The 22444-nt window shown below is 38.3% G+C and overlaps 1 protein-coding gene across 5 annotated transcripts in view; it reads right to left on the reverse strand.

Annotated features, from left to right (window-relative positions):
• The window catches only part of ulk1 (unc-51 like autophagy activating kinase 1), a 53016-nt gene extending 36529 nt beyond the window's left edge, over positions 1-16487 (reverse strand). For 2 of the 5 annotated variants that reach the window (XM_012968990.3, XM_012968934.3), the window contains exons 1-5: positions 15862-16487; positions 14648-14740; positions 14524-14565; positions 642-674; positions 377-413 (exon numbers count right to left, since the gene is read on the reverse strand). In XM_012968990.3, coding sequence (XP_012824444.2) covers positions 377-413; positions 642-674; positions 14524-14565; positions 14648-14740; positions 15862-15951 — 295 coding nt within the window. In that variant the 5' untranslated portion in view covers positions 15952-16487. 5 annotated transcript variants of the gene reach the window in all.
• Between the last annotated feature and the right edge of the window lie 5957 nt (positions 16488-22444).

Below are 22444 nucleotides of genomic sequence, written 5' to 3' on the forward strand. Positions count from 1 at the left end.
CCACCCTTTTGTTTATATCCGTAGCAATATTGAAACATTTTTAGCCAAAATCTCACAAGTCTTCTGTTTTATGTCAACATAATAATGTAATATTTTCTTTCAACATAAATGTTGTATATCATTAAAATGACTGTTCCAGGATAATGAAACTCAGGGATAGTTTGAACTGTTGTTTAAAAATGGTTCTGTCTAATGAAGACCACAGCCATTTTAAAATCACAATTAAGAATGTAATATTAAAGGGAGACTACCATGAAAAAAATGCAAGCTTTATATCATGGATTTAAGAAACTAATTGATTATACCTGGTCATACTAATGTGCCAAAAGAGTTTGTCATGTTTTAAATTTTGGTGCAAAATAAATACTTTACTTACTGTGAAGGTAATCTGCCAAATCTCCGCCATTGCAATACTGAAAAATAATATAAGAATATAATAAACATAACAATCTAGAATACTTTATAAATGCAACACTCTAAAGATTAAAATATCATTCAGTGATCTAATGTGGTCGGATGTCACTTAAATCATTGTGTACCAAATGGTTAAACAAGGTATCAGAAGGCGCTGTGACTGTATATAAGCACAGTGTCGCAGGTCACTTTAACTATCTTATATCAATAAAGAAATATAAACTTACCTCCATAACGAGATAGACTGAATTTGCCAGTTCCTGTATGAAACAAAAATATAACAAAATGTCACTTTTCCTTTTTTGTGCCAGTTAAAACTGCAAGAACACATATAAACCTATTAGAAACGTCTGCGTTGCATTCATAAGTGAATGTTTATATAAGGCCAGCACATTTGTTAGGGCTGTACAGTAAACATAGGGCATATGTAAGAATGCAGGTAAATGAATATAAGCAATTCCATATATACAATTACAACCTATTATAATGCTTACAAACTGGTTGGGCAATGCTGCATAAGTACATTTTCCTTTATTCAACACATAAATTGCAGCAGCTTATGTGTCCAGACAGAAACCTTTCAGACTATGAAGAAAGCCTCAAGAGCAACATAAGGTTAATTCAACAAGCTCTGGCACATGAAATATTCCAAAGAAGCCTCAATACTCTTTATCTAATGCTTCAGCTAAGGACTAACAAGGCAGACGGCTACATGGGAGAATCTCTCTTCTCAATAATCAAATGTGGATTTCCCATGAGGCCAGCACAGGTCACAACTATAAAGCAGCTTTTAATGCTTGATTGAAAAAGTTATTAAAACTTTTAATAGAGCACATTAATAAATGCTTCCTATGGCATTTTTTTAGGAATTAAATGGGTAGTTGACCTCTCAATAAACTTTTAGTATGTAGTTGGCAATGATATTCTAAAACATTAGGATTATAGAATGTGTCCCTGGACCAAAATATCCTGTATTATAATTAGAAGAAGGTGCTTACCATTTATTAAATATGGACCAGAACAAAATATTAACGAAAATCTGTAACTAAAGTAATTTTACAGAATGCATTACTGCAGGCGCTATTTGAATATTTTTGCATGTTATTCTTTTTATTAGGCTACATAATGAAAGAAATTTTTGCTCCTTATTGACAGCAAATGTGAAATTTACCTTATTCTAAAGCCACATTTTGAACACATAAAAATAACTACAAATTAGGACCCAACCACACCTGTACATGAGTGAAATGTATATGTGACATAGATAATTTAAATTCTATAAAAACACATTGCATAGTAGTGCTCAGTTACTGTGGTCTGAGGTTTGAAATCTAAAATAACTTATCACACAACTCAGATTCCAGATGGAACCACACCTGTACGTGGGCTAAACGTATGTGTGAAATGGATCCTTTAAATGCTATAAGTGTAGCAGACTGCATAGTAGCAGTTACTGTGGTCTGAAATCTAAAATAACTGTTATTAAAGAACCCAGATTCCAGCAATATTTCCAAGACCCTAGGGCTCGGCAATACAGCACAAATTTAGGGACATATAGGAATTGATGTATCAGTTGCTGTGACCTATAGAAGTTATTGCTATAATTACCGTGAATATGCTAATTGTACCCTAATGAAAGCACCCTATAATACATAAGAAAGAGAATTCCCATGTTTAATACAGTAAAAGCGATGTTATTGTTTTGAAATTGTTCAATTATTATTCACATAATTACCGTGAATATGCTAATTATACCCTAATTATAGCACCCTATAATACATAAGAAAGAGAATTCCCATGTTTAATACAGTAAAAGCTATGTTATTGTTTTGAAATTGTTCAATTATTATTTAACACATGTCTGAAAAACATGACTTGGCAATAGACTGGAGGAGAATGATGTATGACATGCCTGACAGACAGTTTTTTGTTCTTATATAGCTATACAATGAACTCTGATATAATGAGGTCACTAGATGGCACCTTGCTTAAGCTGATGGTTATTCCCATAGATATATGATTTGGCCCTTGACACCAAATAACCTGTTAGCAAAGCAATTCCATTTGTGACAGAAGTGCTACCAAGAATATTGCTGAAAGTGCAATAGGTGGATTAATGACAAAACAAAACACATTCAGAGTAAAAAAATAAACACCACTACAAATGGAAGAGAAAAAAAAGGGGAAAAAAAGGGGAAATTTGTTTTTCAATGTATGCTTTTTGTGAGTTGTTTTATCTCCCTATTCAGATCTCATACATATTCCTGATGTTACTTTGCATGCAGGTGCTTGGGGGGTAAACGGAAGGCTGAAAGCATTCAAGGCAGTGCACAAATGCCCTTTATTGTTCAGCAAAGCAGCTGTCGCTGCTTCAAAATATGAGGTCGCTGGCAGTTGATGGCAAGGGATTGCCTCCAACATACTGGTATTTGTATTTGACAACAATGTGCATGATTTAATGAATGAGTACTGTATAAACTGGCAGCCTCACCAAACAAGTGCTCTTTGCCTGATTTAAAGTGACAGAGGTGAAGATTGAAATAAACACATTTTTTCTAACTGCATAATAGAATAGAAGGCAGAATACTTTTAAGAGGCTCTATAAAATATCTAGACTTATATGTAATATTTTTTTTCTTTTCTAAGGACTGACAAGTTGATCAAGGAAAATTTCCTTTGCCAAAAAAACAAAGCAGGTTGATATTTATTTTCTTGCCCTGAAGGCACAGTTGGCAAAAGCTCTGAAGTTTCATAGTCTTGTCTGAATGAACAATGGCGAGCATTACTGTGCTTGACAAACAGATGTTATTTTTCATTCCACATCTATGTATTTTATCATTAAAGTGATACTGGCATGAAAAAAATCCTTTTTAAAATATGAATGTACATGAAAAGTTACCTATAGGTCATGTTAATCATTTTTTACTCATAGGGCTGCTTTTTTAAGTAATTGTTACTTGAAGTCCCTAAACCTAAACCTGGTTTGCCAACCTGTCTGTCCCTTCTAAACATGTCAGTTACAGCTTCTAATGCTATCGGACTACTACTGCACAAATATGGCAGCCCCCTCATAGAGGAACAATGGGAATCAGAGAGGAAGTGTTAAAGCATTGGGCAAATACTTTTATGGCAAAATTCTAAAGCTCATGCAAAGACAATGTAATGATATATTTTAAAAAAAAGTTTAATTACAGGTGTCAGTATCTCTTTAATGCACAAGTCTCATCTTGGTGATAAAGGTGTCAGGAAATAGAGTTACAGTTCTAAAATATACAACAATCAAAAAAGTCTGGTTTTCAGACTCCTTGGGTTCAGATGCCCATCTCTGGTCAAACAGCCCTTGGCCACAAACTGGGACTCAAATATACAAAAGGCTGTTTTGTTAATATTTCGTGCTTTCAAAATTGTCTCTGATCTTACTGTAAGTGGTCTTCTTTTTGGCCCCCATTTCCACCGCCTGGACCAACAATATAGAATGGGAACCAACTGTTTTATGGGTCTTGAACCCCTTTTATTTATATTGAGATACAAATATATTAAAAATATATTAACATATATTTGTGTGTATGTCAGTGCATATGAGACATGTAAGTGCTGGGTGACTTGTGTTCCTTAGCCTTGCTATCCTGCCTAGCAACAGCAGAAAGCATATACATGGGAGTGCCTCCCTCTCTTCACAGCTGATCTGATGCCAGCTGTCTGCTAAAGATAAGAGGCCAAGGCAGGCCATCTGTTTATGTAAGGGACACGTAGGCCGGCTTTTCCTCTATTTAACTAAAGACAAAAGAGCTGGGAGATAGCAGGCCAAGTCTCGCCTGTTATTTGGCTAGTGCTTCTAGACCTGTCTGGGTAATGAAAAGCGACAGAAGCAGAGCTCGGAAAGACTCTCCTGGATAACATTACCAATAGGCTGTCTGTCATTTTCCTTTGACATTCTGACAGTTTTTGTTATGTAATGATCCTTTAATTGAGTGGCTAATTAATGTGCCAGTGGTAAAAACCAAAAACCCACGCACCTTATTTTAGTCATAGAGAAGTGTTTGTGCAAGACCACAGAAAGGGAAGTGACCCTGTAATTGAGGTAATATGAAGATTATCTGTACTAGCATAAATGGAATATGTTTATTCCAGGATAATCACATTGTGTAGTATTCAGACTGTTTCTCCTACACAGTAATTGCTACACAACAACTCCCAGCACTATTCAACAACCTTTAGTTGCTGCTTAACATCCCTGACATAAATGCTAAAACTGTCATGTTTATTTAAAAAAATATTACAGAATTTTCTGTCAAAGAGACACCATTTGACGCTGGAAGACCAGGGTCAATGACCTCCCAACCTATACTTACTAAGACCCCCGAATCAATAACCCTTTGTATTTCGCACCTATTGGCCCCTAACTGAGCAGGAGTGTGTGAAAAGGGCACAAGGCACAAATGACTGCTGAGAAACAGCAAAAGCAAGTCTACATGGGCTGCGTTCTGTCACCAAAGGAAATTCATTTAGGATTATGTAGTCTTTTAATTAAATCTAACCTAAATCCAGCATTGCTGAAGCACAACATACCCCACTGAGTTCTTACTGTTCCATCTACGCTCATTTGTGTATGGACAATTAACATCCAGATGTGACTTTTAAAATGAAAATATTTAATTTGGGGTTCTGAAACGGGAACAAGTAGTCACTTCTAATGTCTATAAAACCATATACCTGCATATATAAATTTTCATCACCCTTCTGACTATGAAAAGCATTTCCTACTTATAAACGGGTTGTCCAGCCCATTTATAAATTAAAAAAAAAAAATTAATTCTAGGCAACTTTACAACATATATTGATTTCCTTTCTTCCAATTACTTTACAGTAGTTTGTAAATATAATTGCTCTTGAAAGCAGGGTCTATCTAATTGTTTATATTTGTAGATTGTAAGCTCTTTTGGGCAGGGCCCTCTTCACCTCTTGTATCGGTTATTGATTGCTTTATATGTTATTCTGTATGTCCAATGTATGAAACCCACTTATTGTACAGCGCTGCAGAATATGTTGGCGCTTTATAAATAAATGTTAATAATAATAATAATAATAATATATTCTCCTGGTTGTGACTCCTAAAACAATGTAGCGAAAGCCAGCCGATTACTAGACAGCGAACTGACTACTCGTACATGTTCAAAGTCAAAACCAGAGAACTGAAAGGGACAAACATGGCTTTCAATCGCAGTTACATTTACAAACACATTTATAACCACTAAAAATGTTCAATAAATGTATATTGGAAAGTTGCTTAGAATTACATTTCCTTTCATAAAGCCAAAATTTTTGTTAACTACCGACAGTGAAATAGCAATACAGTGTATGATAACTGTAAGTTAGTAAATTATGCATTAAGCCACAAAATAAGAAGGACTCCACTAAATCTATAGGACATTTATTACAAACCATTTAGCCACATCTCAGCAGAAAGAACAAAGCCCATTATTCTTCTACTTGTTTCAGACAAGTGCCTGCTGATAATATGATCTTTGGTGCCACCTGTAACCTGAAAAGCTCTTACACGCTTCTAGCAGTGATCCTGAAACAAAGGCACAAGCTGCTAGTGAACAAAAGGAGGGCGGCCATTGGATCATATTATCAGGATGTGTGAATAGAGGCTGACCATCTGATTCCTTGTTCAGAACTGGTTCTCATTAGCAAGACTAAGCCTGCATTGTATTCTTTTATCATTACATTAACACTGTAATGTTATAAGTGCAACATGCATCTATTGCAAACTGTGGGAGCAAGGGGGCTTCATGTAAGTCATTTAGGGTGCAGTTTTAGGAGGGGTGCTTTAACTTACTCACTAAGATAATATTGGAACTATAGGTGAGTGACTGCAACAACCGTTCTTTTCGTATATTTTCAACCTTGTTATAAACTAAGTGGGAGGCAGATAAGATCAAGGCACTAATATAAGAGTAGTCATCAACACCCTGTTGAGCATCTTAGTTTAGAAGAAATGTCACTTTTTTTTAAATAATGAAAGAAAATGTGATTTTAAGCAACTTTCTAATATACATTAAAAATGTTCAGTGTGCAAGTGCTCCTCTTGATGCTGAGGAACCCTGGCGCTACCGCCACCTTAAAGGTGGAGGAAGGGTTCCTAGATTGAGATTCATCAATGACACAACATACTTGCACTCAAATAAGCATCCGCAGATGATCAACAATAATGATGCAATTCCGACTTCAAACATTTTCAGTGCAGGATGCAATTGTGTCAGGCACATCTCCCCCTTACACCCGCAATTACCCTGGAATTCTGGGGGAAAACTCTTTGGGGTCTTCATACATACAAGTTGTACATACAAATAACATGGTGACTTGGATCCGAAATGGCACTATGCACACTACACTTGCTCTCATAAATGAGCCCTTACAGGTTTGCAGGCATTTCTCAGGATGTAGAGGTTTGCGGATTCTCTTCTTTATAAAATTAGCCAATTATGAAATGAAAAGCTGCCAGCCCAGAGTGGTACTTTAACCTAGCTGGTAAGAACAGAAAGTAGCTATAGCACAAAGGCTTTAATTAATAGGATCAGCTAATTTTGTTCCACTCAATTGGGTCCACAGTGTGATATGAATCCAGCAGTCCTAAAAGCTGCTGTTGTTTGTCCTCACACAAACCCACTCTCTGAAAAACAAATCGGGTCAGGCTGGCAGGCAGGCACAGCAAGGTAATGCTGGGACACACAACTTTATCCTGGACAGGTTGCTGAGGTTGCCTATACATTCTTACAGATAACGCTTATCTCAGCCAAGGTATGTGCAACTACGTGACAATGACAAGCAACAAATACACAGGATCATAATGTTCTATAATGCCAGACATTCTAGAAGGCCTTTAGGTTGTCACAATACAAACAGCGACATTCTATGTCAACTGTTATTTGTCTGCAGGGCATACAGTCTGCACCTGGCTTATAATCACATACAAAGACCTATACTGATGAAAAGTTAACTAGATTTTTACAACTCCCTGTTAGAAAGCTGCTTAAGCTGCTTATACTGGGAGATCTGATAGTTCTGGGCCAACTCACTATGTAACGGTCACCTAAACTGCTTAAATATGTAGCAAACTTTAGCACAATACCCCACTTATTGTTATATTCATGTAGGTAGCCATCTGGCTGAGTATGGCATTTATTACCTTTATCTTATCTTAACATCTAAGCTTATTCACTGATGGTTATGGAAACATGTCTTTATGTACAGTGGTTTTCTACACTATTGCAGCTGCCAGGTGTCACTGATTTCCAAGGACAGTCAGAGTCAGTTTTTTGTTAAACCATAGTCCAACACATTATTGCATGGAAGTGTATCCATTTTCCTATGAAACAGTGGTTATTGATCATGAGCTGCTTCAACTGGGTTGTGGGCTGATCCACTGGATCAGTGCAAATCCAAATGACAACAAGATCTTACCATATTTTAATGGGCCACTCAGCTGAATATTACAAAATATTAATGCAAGTCCAATCATACTATGTCTATGATACACCAGCCAAGCTAGAAAACAAGAGTGAATATTTAAATAATAAAATTTGCTTTTGCTCCTTCTTCTCACAGAAGATTGCACTTAACTGCAAAAATTATTCTGTGCAATCTCAAGAGTTTGAAAATAACAGTATTTAGGCCCAATGTCCTGATTACTCTCATTTAATTCATATTGGAACTACAGTTTTAAAAGCAGTTCATCCCAAGCTACAGGTTGTGTCTGTAGCCCAGCATGCCCCTCTGCTGGAAGAAGCAATGGTTCTTACTTTCTAGGCACTGAGAGGATAACATGTACATCATATTAAAAGATCCTGTCCCTTTTAACATAGGTAACTAATCACTGGTTAAAAATATGAATAAAAGGGACTTATAGCATAACCAAAAATCTACCCAGTTTTACAGGCAATAATGAACAATATATTGGGCCGGTTTCACTTTGGGCTAAAAAAGTATCATGTATAGGCACTCCTTATACAGATCTGCCACTGTCCCTGCCCATGTTTCAAATGCAGGGTGGGCGTGTCCTAACAGTTCCTGCCAGAAGCACAGTAGGAGGTGGACAACCAATCACAACCCTGTAGTGACCCTAAACAGCATGGATCCACATTAGGGCCACCACATTCATTAATTAACCAGGGTATTCATACTGCCTGACAAGCAAAAAAATACTTTCCTATTATAAAAGGAGAACTAAAGCTTAACAAAGAAGTAGCCTAGAAATGATGCACATTATTTTTTGAAAGTCTGTACAAGCCCAAGGCAACAACAACCCTTTAGCAAGGAAGATCTGTGTCTCTGAAAATGCTTTCAGATGTACACTATTATATACTGTACATTTAGAATATAAAAGTTGTAATACAAGACTGATTTGTAATTTAGTTCAGATTCTAATTACAAGGCAGGTCAGAAACCACTGCAGATTTCATCAGAATTTAATAATCAGCTCTGTAGCATCAGCTTATATGACATGTGAACCTCATTTTCTGCCTTATGATTTGTGAGAACTCCTAAGCTTAGCTTCCCAGAGCACACTGAGCATGTGCAGTGTCACATACACTTCTAACAAAATCCAAAATTGGGAGTCTTGTGACAACTTTAAAGGCCTAAATACTGTTATACAGATGCTGAAACTTTAAGTTGGGGCAGTAAGTTTAGTATATAAAATACAGCATTTCTATCTATATTTGTTTTTAAGTCTTGGTTTAGGGTTTAGTTCAAATATGAGTAACAGTCCTAAAATGGAGCGCAAAAACAAGAAGGTTCCTTTTCCTTAGCGTTCTAGGTTAATAGTGATGAAACTGTCTGTGCTCCTGGGCAAGTCCTATACTAATAACATGCATGCCATGAATATTTTCATTTTTTGGAAAAAAAAATTTGTGTGGAAACAAGCAAAGCAGCAAGATCAGAGAGTTATAGCAACAAAATAATTAAAATGATATTCTTCCATGGCAGGAGAGTGCCACAGGATATAAATAACACTTTTATAAAACACACATATGTTGGTTCGGCAAAGGATAACATACTCAATATTTCCTAAAGACCTCTGAGGAAAAAAAACTGCCAAAATATGACTAAATGTCACTATAAAAGCAGTTTTTTAAGGTAACAAACTATAAGAAGCAAGTTGTTCAACAAAATCAGCATCTCTGTAATGACTCAGGAGTAAGAAATGAAGTAAATAACTGATTACAGGGTGATTATTTCCCAGCAGTATTTGTGATGTTAAATCATTTCCTTATTACAGTTGTTAAGTGTTGAGTCACTGTACTATTCCAATTGAGGTAACTCCTATACATGTATAACTAGGTGGTGCAATATACATGTAGGCCTTAATAAGCTACAGAGAAATCTTACTACACCTGTCAGATCATGTCTAACTAAAGAACTGGAATCGTCAATTTCCCATTATAGCCTTCTGAAGCAACTCACTGAGATACAAATATGAATGAATGGAAATAGGCAAACACTGAGAAACATACCATGGAGATGAACAAAGATGCAATCTTTGGTTTGCCAGGTCAGATCAGCCTGCCTGTAGCATAAATGAGACGTTAAAGGCATTTAAGCCCACACTTGATATACAATCCAGTAATGTTCACTGTCAGTCAGCTGGTTATTAAACCATGGAGGGTATTTTTGTATGTGTGGCTGGAATTCTGACAAAATCAACTGTGGATACTTGCATTAGGTACAGAGAGTGTGTGTGTGTGATGTGGCTATCAACAATGGATTATTGCAATATGTCAACCACCATTATAAGTATACCTCCTAATATCAGACAGCTGTCTGGCAAGCAGTAAAAGCTATCAGAATAGGCTGTACTTCAGCAATGGTTTGAATTCCAATACCATCATCAGACCCTTCTATGATCATTTGACCTTTATTAAGGCAAATCAGGATCAATTGTTCAGTTCTAAAGCAGTTGTTTCTCCATATTTACTAGATTTTAAACACAGCACCTATTTATCGGACTCTTTTCTGATAGCAAACATGATGCCAACCACCCCCCCCCCCAACCAGGACACTCCACTTTCAGGTTTATTTTCATCCATATCCTTATCTTTGAATAATGCAGGTCATTTTTTACTAGTCTGTATCTTCAAACCTTAGCTGTATCAACTATCAAACACAAAGCATAAACCAATGGCAATAAAAAGATGCCCTTAATGCTGACTGATGGATTATAGCATTATAAGGCAGTAACCTTTAGTTCACTGCTATTCTGTATAATGACCCTGGAAATACTGATGAACCCTTTTACCTGAACCTTTATTGCCAGCTTTCTTCATCAGTATTTAAGGTAAACAGTCCGAAGTACAATAGGGTATACTTATAGGACACAGTAAAACAATGTAGCACTGGTCATTTAGAAAAATCCTGGATGCTTGTAAAAGCCTGGTGAATTGTATACGCTTACAGCAACATAACAAGACAGTTCAAATGTCATGTACAGGGAACACCTTGTCACAAGGGACTCACATGCTGTTTCATTGTGTGTATTCTGTTTTCTTTATATTTGAGTGTTTCATAATTTCGCCAGCGCTGTGTCCCACTAGCAGTTATTTTCAACCTGATCTTAATAAATGGCATAGAGTGGTTGGTGATCAACATGTAGCTCTGTAGATAAACACAGCTTTCTTCAAGCAGCCAAATTCTTTGCAACAAACTAGCAAAAAGATTTGATCAGACTAGTGTCTTTACAACAGGGAGAGCAAAGGTCTGACACATTGCTCTGGGCTACTGCACTGGTGCTGATTTACACCTGTCTTAGTAAATGATGGTCAGTATTTGTACAAAAATAGGGGCCTTTAAAAAAATCACTACAACTACAGGTATAGGAACCCTTATCCAGAAAGCTCAGAATTACGGAAAGCCCGTTTCCCATAGACTCCATTTTAATTAAATAATTCAGAATTTTAAATTGATTTCCTTTTTCTCTGTAGTATAAAAACAATAAAAACACGGAAAGACCCCTTATCCGGAATACCCTTGGTCCTGAGCATTCTGGATAACGGGTCCTATACCTGTACTGGGAAAAACTAGGAATTATTAGGAAAAGGTTGATTTCTTTAATTACAAGTCTGGCTCTGAGTTCAGTAGGACCAACTGTCTGTAGTGCAAATAAGTGAGTAATTGGAAATGCACTGCATAATACTAAGGGGCTGATTTACTAAGACACGATTTCGAATCCGAATTGGAAAAATTCCGATTGGAAACGAACATTTTGCGACTTTTTCATATTTTTTGCGATTTTTTTCGGCGTCTTTACGATTTTTGCGTAAAAACGCGAGTTTTTCGGCGTCTTTACAATTTTTGCGTAAAAACGCGAGTTTTTCGGCGTCTTTCCGAAAGTTGCGCAAAGTCGCGATTTTTTCGTAGCGTTAACACTTGCGCGCAAAGTCGCGCCTTTTTCGTAGCGTTAAAACTTAAAAGGCGCGACGTTTCGCGCAAGTTTTAACGCTACGAAAAAATCGCGACTTTGCGCAACTTTCGTAAAGACGCCGAAAAACTCGCGTTTTTACGCAAAAATCGTAAAGACGCCGAAAAACTCGCGTTTTTACGCAAAAATCGTAAAGACGCCGAAAAACTCGCGTTTTTACGCAAAAATCGTAAAGACGCCGAAAAAAATCGCAAAATTACCGATCATTACGAAAAAAACGCAATCGGACACATTCGGCCCGTTCGTGGGTTAGTAAATGTGCCCCTAAGCATTAACAACTGATCTTAACTACCAGGTATGTACTGAAAAAATATTTAGCTTTAAAAATCTAGATCATTGCATACCCTTGCAGCAAAATGTAAAGATACAAAAACATACACATAAGCAAAATGAAATCTATGAAGTTAATTAAAACAATCTTTCTAAAACAACAAAGGCCCTTTAGTGTACACTTAAAGGAAAAGTAACACTAAAAAGTTTTCACTAAAAAATCTATTCTATCCTGCCCCAATAATTGCCCTATCCTACAAACCATTTATTATATTGAATGCTGTAGTACAAAATACCTTGGCTTCCGGGCATTTGAAGAAAGGCGATATAGCGATGCAGGTGAAGTATCAGGGAAGCGTCCACTATGCGGTGATCGATTGATCGAGCCTAGCCTATACAGAAGCAAGGCTAGACTAGATCAATCGATCTCCGCATAGTGGACGCTTCCCATGATACTTTCCCCGGCATCGCCGTATCGCCTTTCTTCAAATGACCGGAAGCCAAGTTTTAACAGGTATTTTGTACTACAGCATTCAAAATAATAAATGGTTTGTAGGATAGGGCAATTATAGATTTTTTAGTTAAAAATTTTATTGATGTGCACTACTGTTTTTAGTGCAGATGACAGCTTAAACACAGTATGTTAGTAGGTGCATACATCGTACTGAGGCATACAAACATGCTCTTTTATATAAGGGAAATGTGTACATTTAATGTAAATTATTGAAAATAATTATTTGTTAATTTACTTCCACAAGTCACTGCAATAACCTTAGGGCAAGAAAGGGATTCAAACATTAAATATCAGTTTATTGCTTGACTCTCTGGATCATCCCCTCTGACACTCTCAAAATGGATTCTATTAGTTCCATTCAGTAAACAGCCTCTTTGAACTCTTCCAATACCTGCCACACTGGTTGTCCAGAGGTTAATAATAAGGCTGCAACATCTCCTTAATCACTTAGATTTCCTTCTCCTCCTGTAACCCACTCGGTACCCCCCTCGGGAAATTGCTTTGATTCCTGGCTTGTCAGACATGCTCAGTTATTCTAAACTCAGATTACTAAAAACCCCCTCCAGTCTAGCAGCCAGTGAAGAGATGGCATTGCTGGTTAGAAACTCAGCTCTAGCAGTCTGCTTCAATGTTTTTCTCCCAACCTCCTCTCCTGAGCTCAGATCAAACAAAGCAGAACTTTTATCAGAGACAGTTCCGCTTGTGTGAGTCAGTATTCTTGATGAAATGTATGCTGAATAAGGGTCTGTGTGTGTGTGTGTGTGTGTGTATGCTCTTTGCAGATTTAAATGTATTATGTATCAGAGGAAAAATGGCCACCAAGTGAAAGCTGCTATTTACTTTAGGAAAATGTGATGGTGCTGGCAAACTGAGGGGATATATGCAGTACAAATGATGCCATTTGGGTGGGGGAGCTGTGCCCAACTGATATACATTGTAGGCAAATATAGGCTTTACATGTCCTTTAAGATGTTAAATATAAGTTTATTAGATCTTCCATTTAAAAAGGGAAACTGGTTACTGCTGAAATATATCCCTGTGTAACTAAACTGGGAGCAGGAGAGAGCAACTTATAGTGGATGCCTAAAATACATTTGCTAAGGGTCCCAGTAACATGTAGTCCCTCCACTGATTCTAATTGGCAACAATAGCAGCATTCTGTCTCTGCATTAGAACACGCTGTATTGTGCGACACCACTGCATTAGGCCCATTCAAGCACAGATTTGTTATTGAGCCTCACATATGACTTTGCAGTTCTTTTCTTTCCCCTCTTGGAATCTCTGGGACAAACTGCACACGAGTTCAACCGACATCTAGAGAACAAACTTGGAAGGCTGCCAACACAAGCAAGCGTTTGTTTACAACACCCGCGGGTACATCTGGGAGTTGTAGTCCCCATTGCCTCAATAGAAGGCACGAAACAAAGACCGCGTACTACAAGCCCCGGCAGTCTGAAACCTACGCCGTGAGGCGAATGACAAGTGGGCAGGGTTTTCTCAGAATCCCGTGACGCGATACAAACAGGAGCCAATGAGGACGCAGCAAAAGCAATGTCAACAAACAAGGAGCAAGCCCACGTGACAGGGAAGAGCGCTGCTGGAAAAAGGGATCAGACGATGGGGAGGTCTATACACAAGGACTGTTTCCATCGAATCGTAGATGTCTAGGCAGGTTACACAACTAACAACCACATGACAAATAATCAGGTACCATATGTTGGAAGAACATCACACAACTACTATAAGTCCCATCTCCCAACAGCAAGCTAGACCCCAGGATCCCTCATCTCGAACATCTTTATATCATTATTAATTGCTTTGTAAGATCAAAAAAAAGGTTGCTTACCTGAAAATCATAAAGAGCCACAATATTTTCATGTTTAAGTTCCTATGTAAGAACAGAGGCAGTTAAGAACTGTATATCTGATATATGTATCCCCCCCAGCATTTCAAGATGGTACTGTATTTACCTTTAGTATTTTGATTTCCTTTCCTAAGAGAGTCTGGGATTTTGCCAGATTTTTCTTGTTGATGCATTTCACTGCTACTTCCAAATCTTGTTTCTAGAGGAGAAATACAACCAAAACAGAGGTTATCACCATGTGGGCCCATGCCTTCTACAGAATAGGTTCGATTTCACATGAAAGGATCCTACTGAGAGAAACCCTTGGTGTCACAATCCCACTTGTCCAGACTTGCCCCTGCCTGTGCTAATCAATCCCCATAATGTAATTCAGAACAAAGCTGAACTAGTGCTCATGGGGGAGAATGAACAGTGGCATTAACAGCACTGTGCCAAAACAAGATATTTTTATTTCTAGCCAAGGTGAAGATTCCAAGAATAGGTCTAATCTTAGCAGTGCAACCTGTTTTATAGAAGGGATGTACCTATTAAATTGCAGTGCTGTGTCCCATGCTGACTACATCATGTGCTGTTATTAGCCAAATAAACATTCCCACTGTTTGCAGTCTTCTGGCTAACTTGCATTTAGACTCTTCTTTTCATTAGACCTTCTGCTGAAACATTCTCTCATCCCTTTACTACCAATCTGTCTGCATAAAAATTCTATAGCTCCAGTCACACTATAAAGCAAGTACTGGAAGAAGTAGCCCAAGTCATATTGCAACTTTGATGCTGCCTGAGTGTCAATTATGCTTTACAAGGCACCTTGTAGGAATCAGATTGGACTAAATCACATCTCTTAACTTTCCAAGAAACATGACAATGATTTTGAAGTTCTTTGTTAATATAATTACTAATGAAAGCAGTCTGTCTGTTTATTTATATGGACTCTACTTCTGGTTCTGACTCAGAAACAATGTCAGACGTCAGCTGATAAACAGACCAGAACCACAGAGCAGAAAGGGATAAACAGGATAGACAAACACTGCAATTACAACAACACAAGCCCAATGGGGTCTTTTTACGGAGCAAAGAGATCTCTCACTCTAACAAATCACACGATTGGGCTGCACATCGATTACTCAATGAATATCCATGTAATATTTACATTTTCTAGCTACTCTTAAACACAGCCAACAGGTCCCATCTCTCAGTAAGTGTCTGAGCACAGAACGTCAGTCCAACCTGCGCCCATCAGCAGCCAATGGCTAAGAGAGGGCTGGAGGATCGCAGCTGGTATAAGTAAATATACAGCAATGTAGTGTTTATATAGAGCTGTACCTCTTTATGTCTGCCTTTAAAAACAACAGCAAAGGCTCCATGGCCGATCAGATCCTTCCGGCTGAACTCAAACTTGCCCACGGACTCCATGTTCAGGTGCTGGAGGCAGTAGATGAAGCGGTGGCGACGAGGCTCAGGGGAAAGAGAGGGGGTGAAAGTCAAGAGCTGGGCACCAGCTGGAAAAGGAGGGCCGCTCTCCTGTCAACCTCCCGGCAACTAAGGATCACACTCCTGGGGTTCACTTGCATTGGCTGCTGCTGCCAGCTCTGTGCGCTTCCCTGAGGCATGTTACTGGGTATAGGCGGGGGTGCGGTGGCTTTTGAAGGGGATGCGGATTCCCCTAGAAGCGGAGATTAGGGTGCCCCCCCTACGTACTGCCCCCAGACTACCATGGTGATGAAAAGGTGATGCAACCTGGGTCACAGTAATGGCACCTTCAACAAAGCGATCTTCAACCTGTCGGCCTCACTGCTTTAACAACACAAAGTGGAGAGGCCTCCCGTGTTGTATCCAGGTGATGGAGGCTGTCGCTGTGCTGCTGTTGCTGCTCCTGTCACTGAAAGCTAATAAGGGCCACAGGCGGCGCTTTCTCAGCGCAGAGCTTCACGCATGCGTGTTTGCCCACTGTGGTTTCGAAAGGAACGCATGCGCAGAAAAAGTTTACTCGAGCCAGCACAGGATATTGGGTCAGCTTTTCAGTACTTTCTTTCTTATAATAGATATGCTGGCGTACGAGAAATGCGAGGGTAGTAGTTTACTTTTCTTTTGGCTAATTTTAAAATACGTTCCTCCTACCACTCTTTTATAAGTAAATGGCTACGTTTCATTTATGTTTTAATGGATGCAATGCCTTGTTAAATTTACTGTTGTAACTGAACCATAATTATCTGCTTTGTTTAAACCTTCCTTGTGAGTACGAGCAGAAGCGCATCACAGTGCTGCACAATCTTACACAGCGCCATCCAGTGGCTAAATGATCCATATCATATAAATACCCCATACCTTGGAAAAGCTTTACAGAATATAGGTAGATTGTAAGCTCTACGGGCAGGGACCTCCTTCCTGCTGTGTCTCTTACCACATGGCAATGAGGGACAGATTTATCAAAATGTGAGTTTAGAGCTTAATACATAAAAACTCACCCACATTCTATTCATTCCTATGGGATTTTTAGAAGCGTATTTATCAAATGGTAAGTTCTAACTTTCACCCCTTGATAAATATTCTTCTAAAAATCCCATAGGAATAAATAGAATGTGGGTGAGTTTTTATGTATTAAGCTCTAAACTCACATTTGATAAATCTGTATTTTAGAATTATTTGTTATAATGCTTGTCCCCACAATGTGTAGTTTTCTACACTGTAATGTATCCTAGTATCAATATATATACATTTATACATACATATATTTCATCATTTCATTGCTTTTTAATTTTTTTTTTTTAATTTTTTAAAATTACTTGCCTTCTGCCTCCTTTCATCTTTCAAATGGGTGTCACTCACCCCAGCAGCCAAAAAAGTATTGTTTTCTGAGGCTACAAGTTAAGCCGGCCATACATGCACCAATATGGCCCCCGCCAATGGTCACAGGAAAGATTGTAACTGCTAGGTGTATGGCCACCTTTATTGTAACATACAATACTTTTCTCTATTTGGGCCCTCTCCTTCATCTAACTTGCTCTTACTAGGTTAACCAGTCAGTTTTTGTAACAGAAAGCTAAATAATGAAGCAAAACAATAAGTAAACAGGGAAGGTTAATTATAAATTTCTTTAGAATATTGATTTCTACATTATACTAAATGTTACTTTAAAGGTAAACCACCACTTTATCATTTCAAGTGGAGATTTGAGGCAGAGCTTAAGATGAAATAATTAATTGTATTGTTTTAGCAATCGAGAAAATGAAATAGTCTGATAGGCATTCTGGGCAGTGTACTAAAACGTGACAGTATTAGAAAGGTACCAATGCCATCACTGTTAGGAGTGTATTTTGCCTTTGGGTGTTGCACCCATGAATCACACATTGTATCACTCATTCCATCACTCATTCCTTCCGTCCATCCATTTATGGTAAATAGGAAAGCTCTAGCCACAACCAAAACACCACTATGTATAAATATAACACAGTATAAAATATCAAGGGGAATAAAACTAAATTTGCCCTTAGGTGGTTATTGCTTTATTTAAATACTTAAGATAAAATGTGGTGGAAATTGGAGCTTCTCTGTAGCCCAGACCATCCATTTCCCAAGATCAGTTACACTTCAGAAACCTGTAATGGAATGGCCAGTGTCTCCTTACTTCTGGATTTCAGCACAGCTGTAGAGTTCCAGCAGAACCCAGAGCCACTTTCCTATGAGAACTGCTGAAATGAAAATCAAATATGTGAGAACAGGTCTTGTTTGTTTGCCTGGTACATGGGAGCAGCTAGCCATTCCAAATAGAGGTGCAATGGGGAAGAGAGCACTTATTCTTGCAAGGAACTGAACTGAGCATTTATATTGCAGTACTGTTACTTCCATTGTGCTATTTAGTCAGTCTTTGTATTAGATGATTAGCATTCAACTTTTTGTTTTTAAACATTTTTAATTTTTTCTGTTCCTCTCACTGGTGTTTCGGGCTGGCAGCTAAATAATCCAAGTGCAGAACAGTTTAAATTTGCTACATTAGTTGATACATTTTTCAGCAACATATGTGGAATGGTGACAACTATTGTATCAATTATCAGTACTGCCTTAAATGAAAACAAATTATGCTCAGCAGGACCAAAGATAAGAAATGTATCAACTAATGGGGCAACTTAGAAGAGTTTACAGCAGGGATCCTCAAACTATGGCCCGCGGGCCTGATCCGGCCCCCCAAGGTAATTTACCCAGCCCTGGCTGCGTCCTCACCCCTGGCAGCTGGGAGAGGGAGGATGGAGCGGGAAGAGGGAGGACACAGCAGGAAGCTGGGAGAGAGTATGGAGCGGGGAGACGCAGCAGGGGAGCAGGGAGAGTGTAAGAGTGGGCTGTAGTTTGACCCAGCAGCACGGAGTAGGCAGCAAGAGTGGGCCGTAGTTTGAGGATGCGGGGGTGGGGTGGGGGGAGGGGCGTAGTTTGAGGACAATAGTCCGGCCCTCCAGCAGTCTGAGGGACCATGAACTGGTCCCCTGTTTAAAAAGTTTGAGGACCCCTGGTTTACAGATTTGGTGATCCCCTTTCCCAGAGCTGCTCCAGGGAGACATGACTACGTGAAAAATGGAATGTTGGATTACATTTGCTAATCATTGTTAAACTCCCTACTCTAGCTGCCCAACAAGATAATTATGCTATTAGCTGATTTAGTATTTAAGATGGAACCTGGAGATACCATAATGATTGTACACTTCCAATCCTTTGTATACAGTATACCATGCACCTTGTTTTTATTCTTTGTTCAATTAAAAATAAAAGTTGAAAAAAAGGGAAACTTTAAACTTCAATATTAGGCAAACTGTCAAAAATAAAATCTAGAAAGCAATTTCTAAAAGTCTTTATTTCGGTTCTACTATTTGAAAACACCTGAACTGAAAACATGCCCAGACTGACAATCTGCCAGAGGGGCTGCTGTTAGATACCCTAGACAGTCACTATTTATTTGGCTGCTGGGAGGCTGTTTGGACCTCTGTGTATGTGAAATACCTGGGCCTATTTTGAATCCCAGTCCATTCCTGACTGAAAAATGTGTTTATAAAGTTACTAGTGCTTTTATGGCTGCTGGGTATGTGACAGTGCATATCATTATCCCTGAGTCTTTGAACATGTTTGTGTGTGTATACTTAGTTGAAGAATTGTGCTGTGAGCAGGGGATGGATTGGGACTGGAGGAGTGTGCAGTATGAGGCAGAATCATTTGGGACTGGGAATCAAAATAGGCCCAGTGCACAAAGTGGCAAACAGCCCCCCACAAGCCTAATAAATAGTGACTGTCTACGGCATCTTACAGAAGCCCCTCTGGTACTTGCCACAATCCACAGATTGCCAGTCTGGGTCTACAGTTGGAGTCTGTACAATTAACTGCAGACACATTGGCCATTTGGGAAACATAATAAGAAAACTCGTACATGCCTAGTTGCATGATTTGCATATATATATGCTTATTTTACTAAGCAAGAAAAGCTTTTCATGTTTTTGTTTTCTTTTGTTCAATTAACCAATCATCAGGATAATGTTCCTTTAAGAGGAATGAATAAGCCTGTAAAACACTCTGGTATGACTATATTAATATTATGTAATGTTATTATGCACTTTCTTATAATGTGCATGTCAATCTAATAACTGTTTTATGAAACAACATAGGTGTTGCGACATTTGACTAACAAATGCAATACCTCTGTAATAGCTGGCCATAATCAAAGGAATCACCTATTTGTGCATGTAAAATAAATAAAACACACAGCTATCTTGCATCAGAAAGAAATGTGGTGTATACCAGGGCCAAAACAGAATTTTATCTCAGTCAATATGTAACCTTGACATACTTTATACACGTAGGGGCCGATTTAGATTTATAGATAAAAATGGTTGATGTTTGAAAATATCTCCAATTTTTCCAACTTGACATATTTATAACATTTCAACTTTAACAGAATTGTTCAATTCAAATGTTGCAAAACCTTCACTTCAATTGTTTTTCTCACTTTGCCCTAAAATAGAAACACTTCAGAATTCCTCTTAGACAAAATATGACTGAATATTGTTCTGTAGCTTCAATGCTATTGAAGGTGCTTAATTTTGACAAATTGCTATGTTGCTTATCTCCAAAACTGCATCAACTACTAAACTGGTATTACTTTCACAGAAGTTTTTGAAGCTTATGGGACCCTTCCATGCATAGACATTCGATCTTAATAAAATAGTGTTGAGACAAAGTATTTGAAGACATACAACCTTCCCCCAAAGAGTATACCACAAATGAAACAGCAGTATGTAAGTAATACAACAGTTCTAGGTGCACATGCCAAAAATTCTTCCTCATCTACAATCTTTCTAAATTATTAGCATACAAAGACACATATGCACATATTACCTTATAAAATGTATTTGCCCCCTGAGGGGCAGTCCCTTCTAACTTTTTACTGGGCTTGGGGCCTTGTAGTGCTACTAGGATTCACAGCACTGTACAATTTTACAATGTAGAAAAGTACACATGGGAGACTTATGGCTTTAGATGGCAGCCCTAATGATGGGGATTTAATAATTTAAATGCGTGCCCTCCTCTTGCACACATACTGCACACACGTAAAATCCTTAAGGGAATGTAACGCTTTAGGCACCTGTGTTGGACTGGCCCACCAGGATACCAGGAAAACTCCTGGTGGGCCCAGGTGTCAGTGGGCCCTCCTGCTCCTAACCAATTGGCCTACTTCATGGTCAATCCCTTATTTTTGAATGTGAACAAAGGGGAGAAATAGATGGAAGAATAGATGCTAGCATGTAAATAAAAGAGACTAGGAGAATAAAGAGGTTGAGTGAGGGAAAAATAGCTTGGAGAGTGGGCTTATAGTCTAAGGTTTTCTGGTGGGCCCCTGGGGTCCCAGTCCGACACTGTTAGGCACAATGGGACATATATTCTGGTTGTACCAGAGCACAACGCTTATGGATCAGAGTATACCAATTAATAATACAGTTTCTCATGTAAACTTACCAAAGCTTACAGAGGAGGGTTTCTTAAATAAAACAATCATCGTGATCCTTAAAATTCAACTCATACACATATATTCATCCCCACTAAATAAGTAATCTCTCACACCCCATTTTTCTTTATCATTTTTTTAAAAAATGGTTCATGAGTCCATACTGTATGTCTGGACTGTGTGACAATATTTTCAGTACCCCTGTGTACACAGTACCCATGTAATATCTGGAGTGGAATGTCTGTAGTTTCCTTTCTGTGGTTTCAAAACTTCATTTTATAATTCAATAAAAATTATTGAAACAGAAGAATGCTTAAAATACTAGTCGGTGTAAAATTATTATTGTTAATGCTGTATTTAGGTTATGTGGTGCCCTAGAAAAAGAGAGACATGTCCCAAGTGCAGTGCAAGGTTTATCTGATCAGTAAATGAAGAGTCAGGGAAGTCTAAGGCAATGGCCAAACTGGGGGTCCTCCTTCAATCATAACCATGCTCTCCTGTGCATCCATAGTCACTGCATTGGTCTGTGTGCAGACACACAGAGCAGATTTAGGCACAATAATACATATTTGTACATTTTTCTGCATCCAGGCCAACACACTAAATACTTCTTTTTTCTATTTTTCTGTTTAAAAGCTTGTTAATGCACACCACTTATATTCTGATGAACAATATTTGCAGAGAGCACATTTTGTCAGCAATCTGCATTTTTATCTAGATGGCTAATACTGCTAAATTTTGAATTCTAAATTCATCACTTATAAAAAATAAAAAAGGACAGTCATGTGTTTACTGCACTGCTGGAGAAAGCACACACTGATAAAACCATTGCCCCTAATACACTTCAGCTCTTTAGGTGAACATGCAAGATATACAGTTCTGCAATTAGGTCCAATGAGATTTTATGATCTAAGCCAGGCAAGGGGT

This window comes from Xenopus tropicalis, chromosome 1 (genome assembly GCF_000004195.4).
Source record: "Xenopus tropicalis strain Nigerian chromosome 1, UCB_Xtro_10.0, whole genome shotgun sequence".
Lineage (NCBI taxonomy): Eukaryota > Metazoa > Chordata > Amphibia > Anura > Pipidae > Xenopus > Xenopus tropicalis.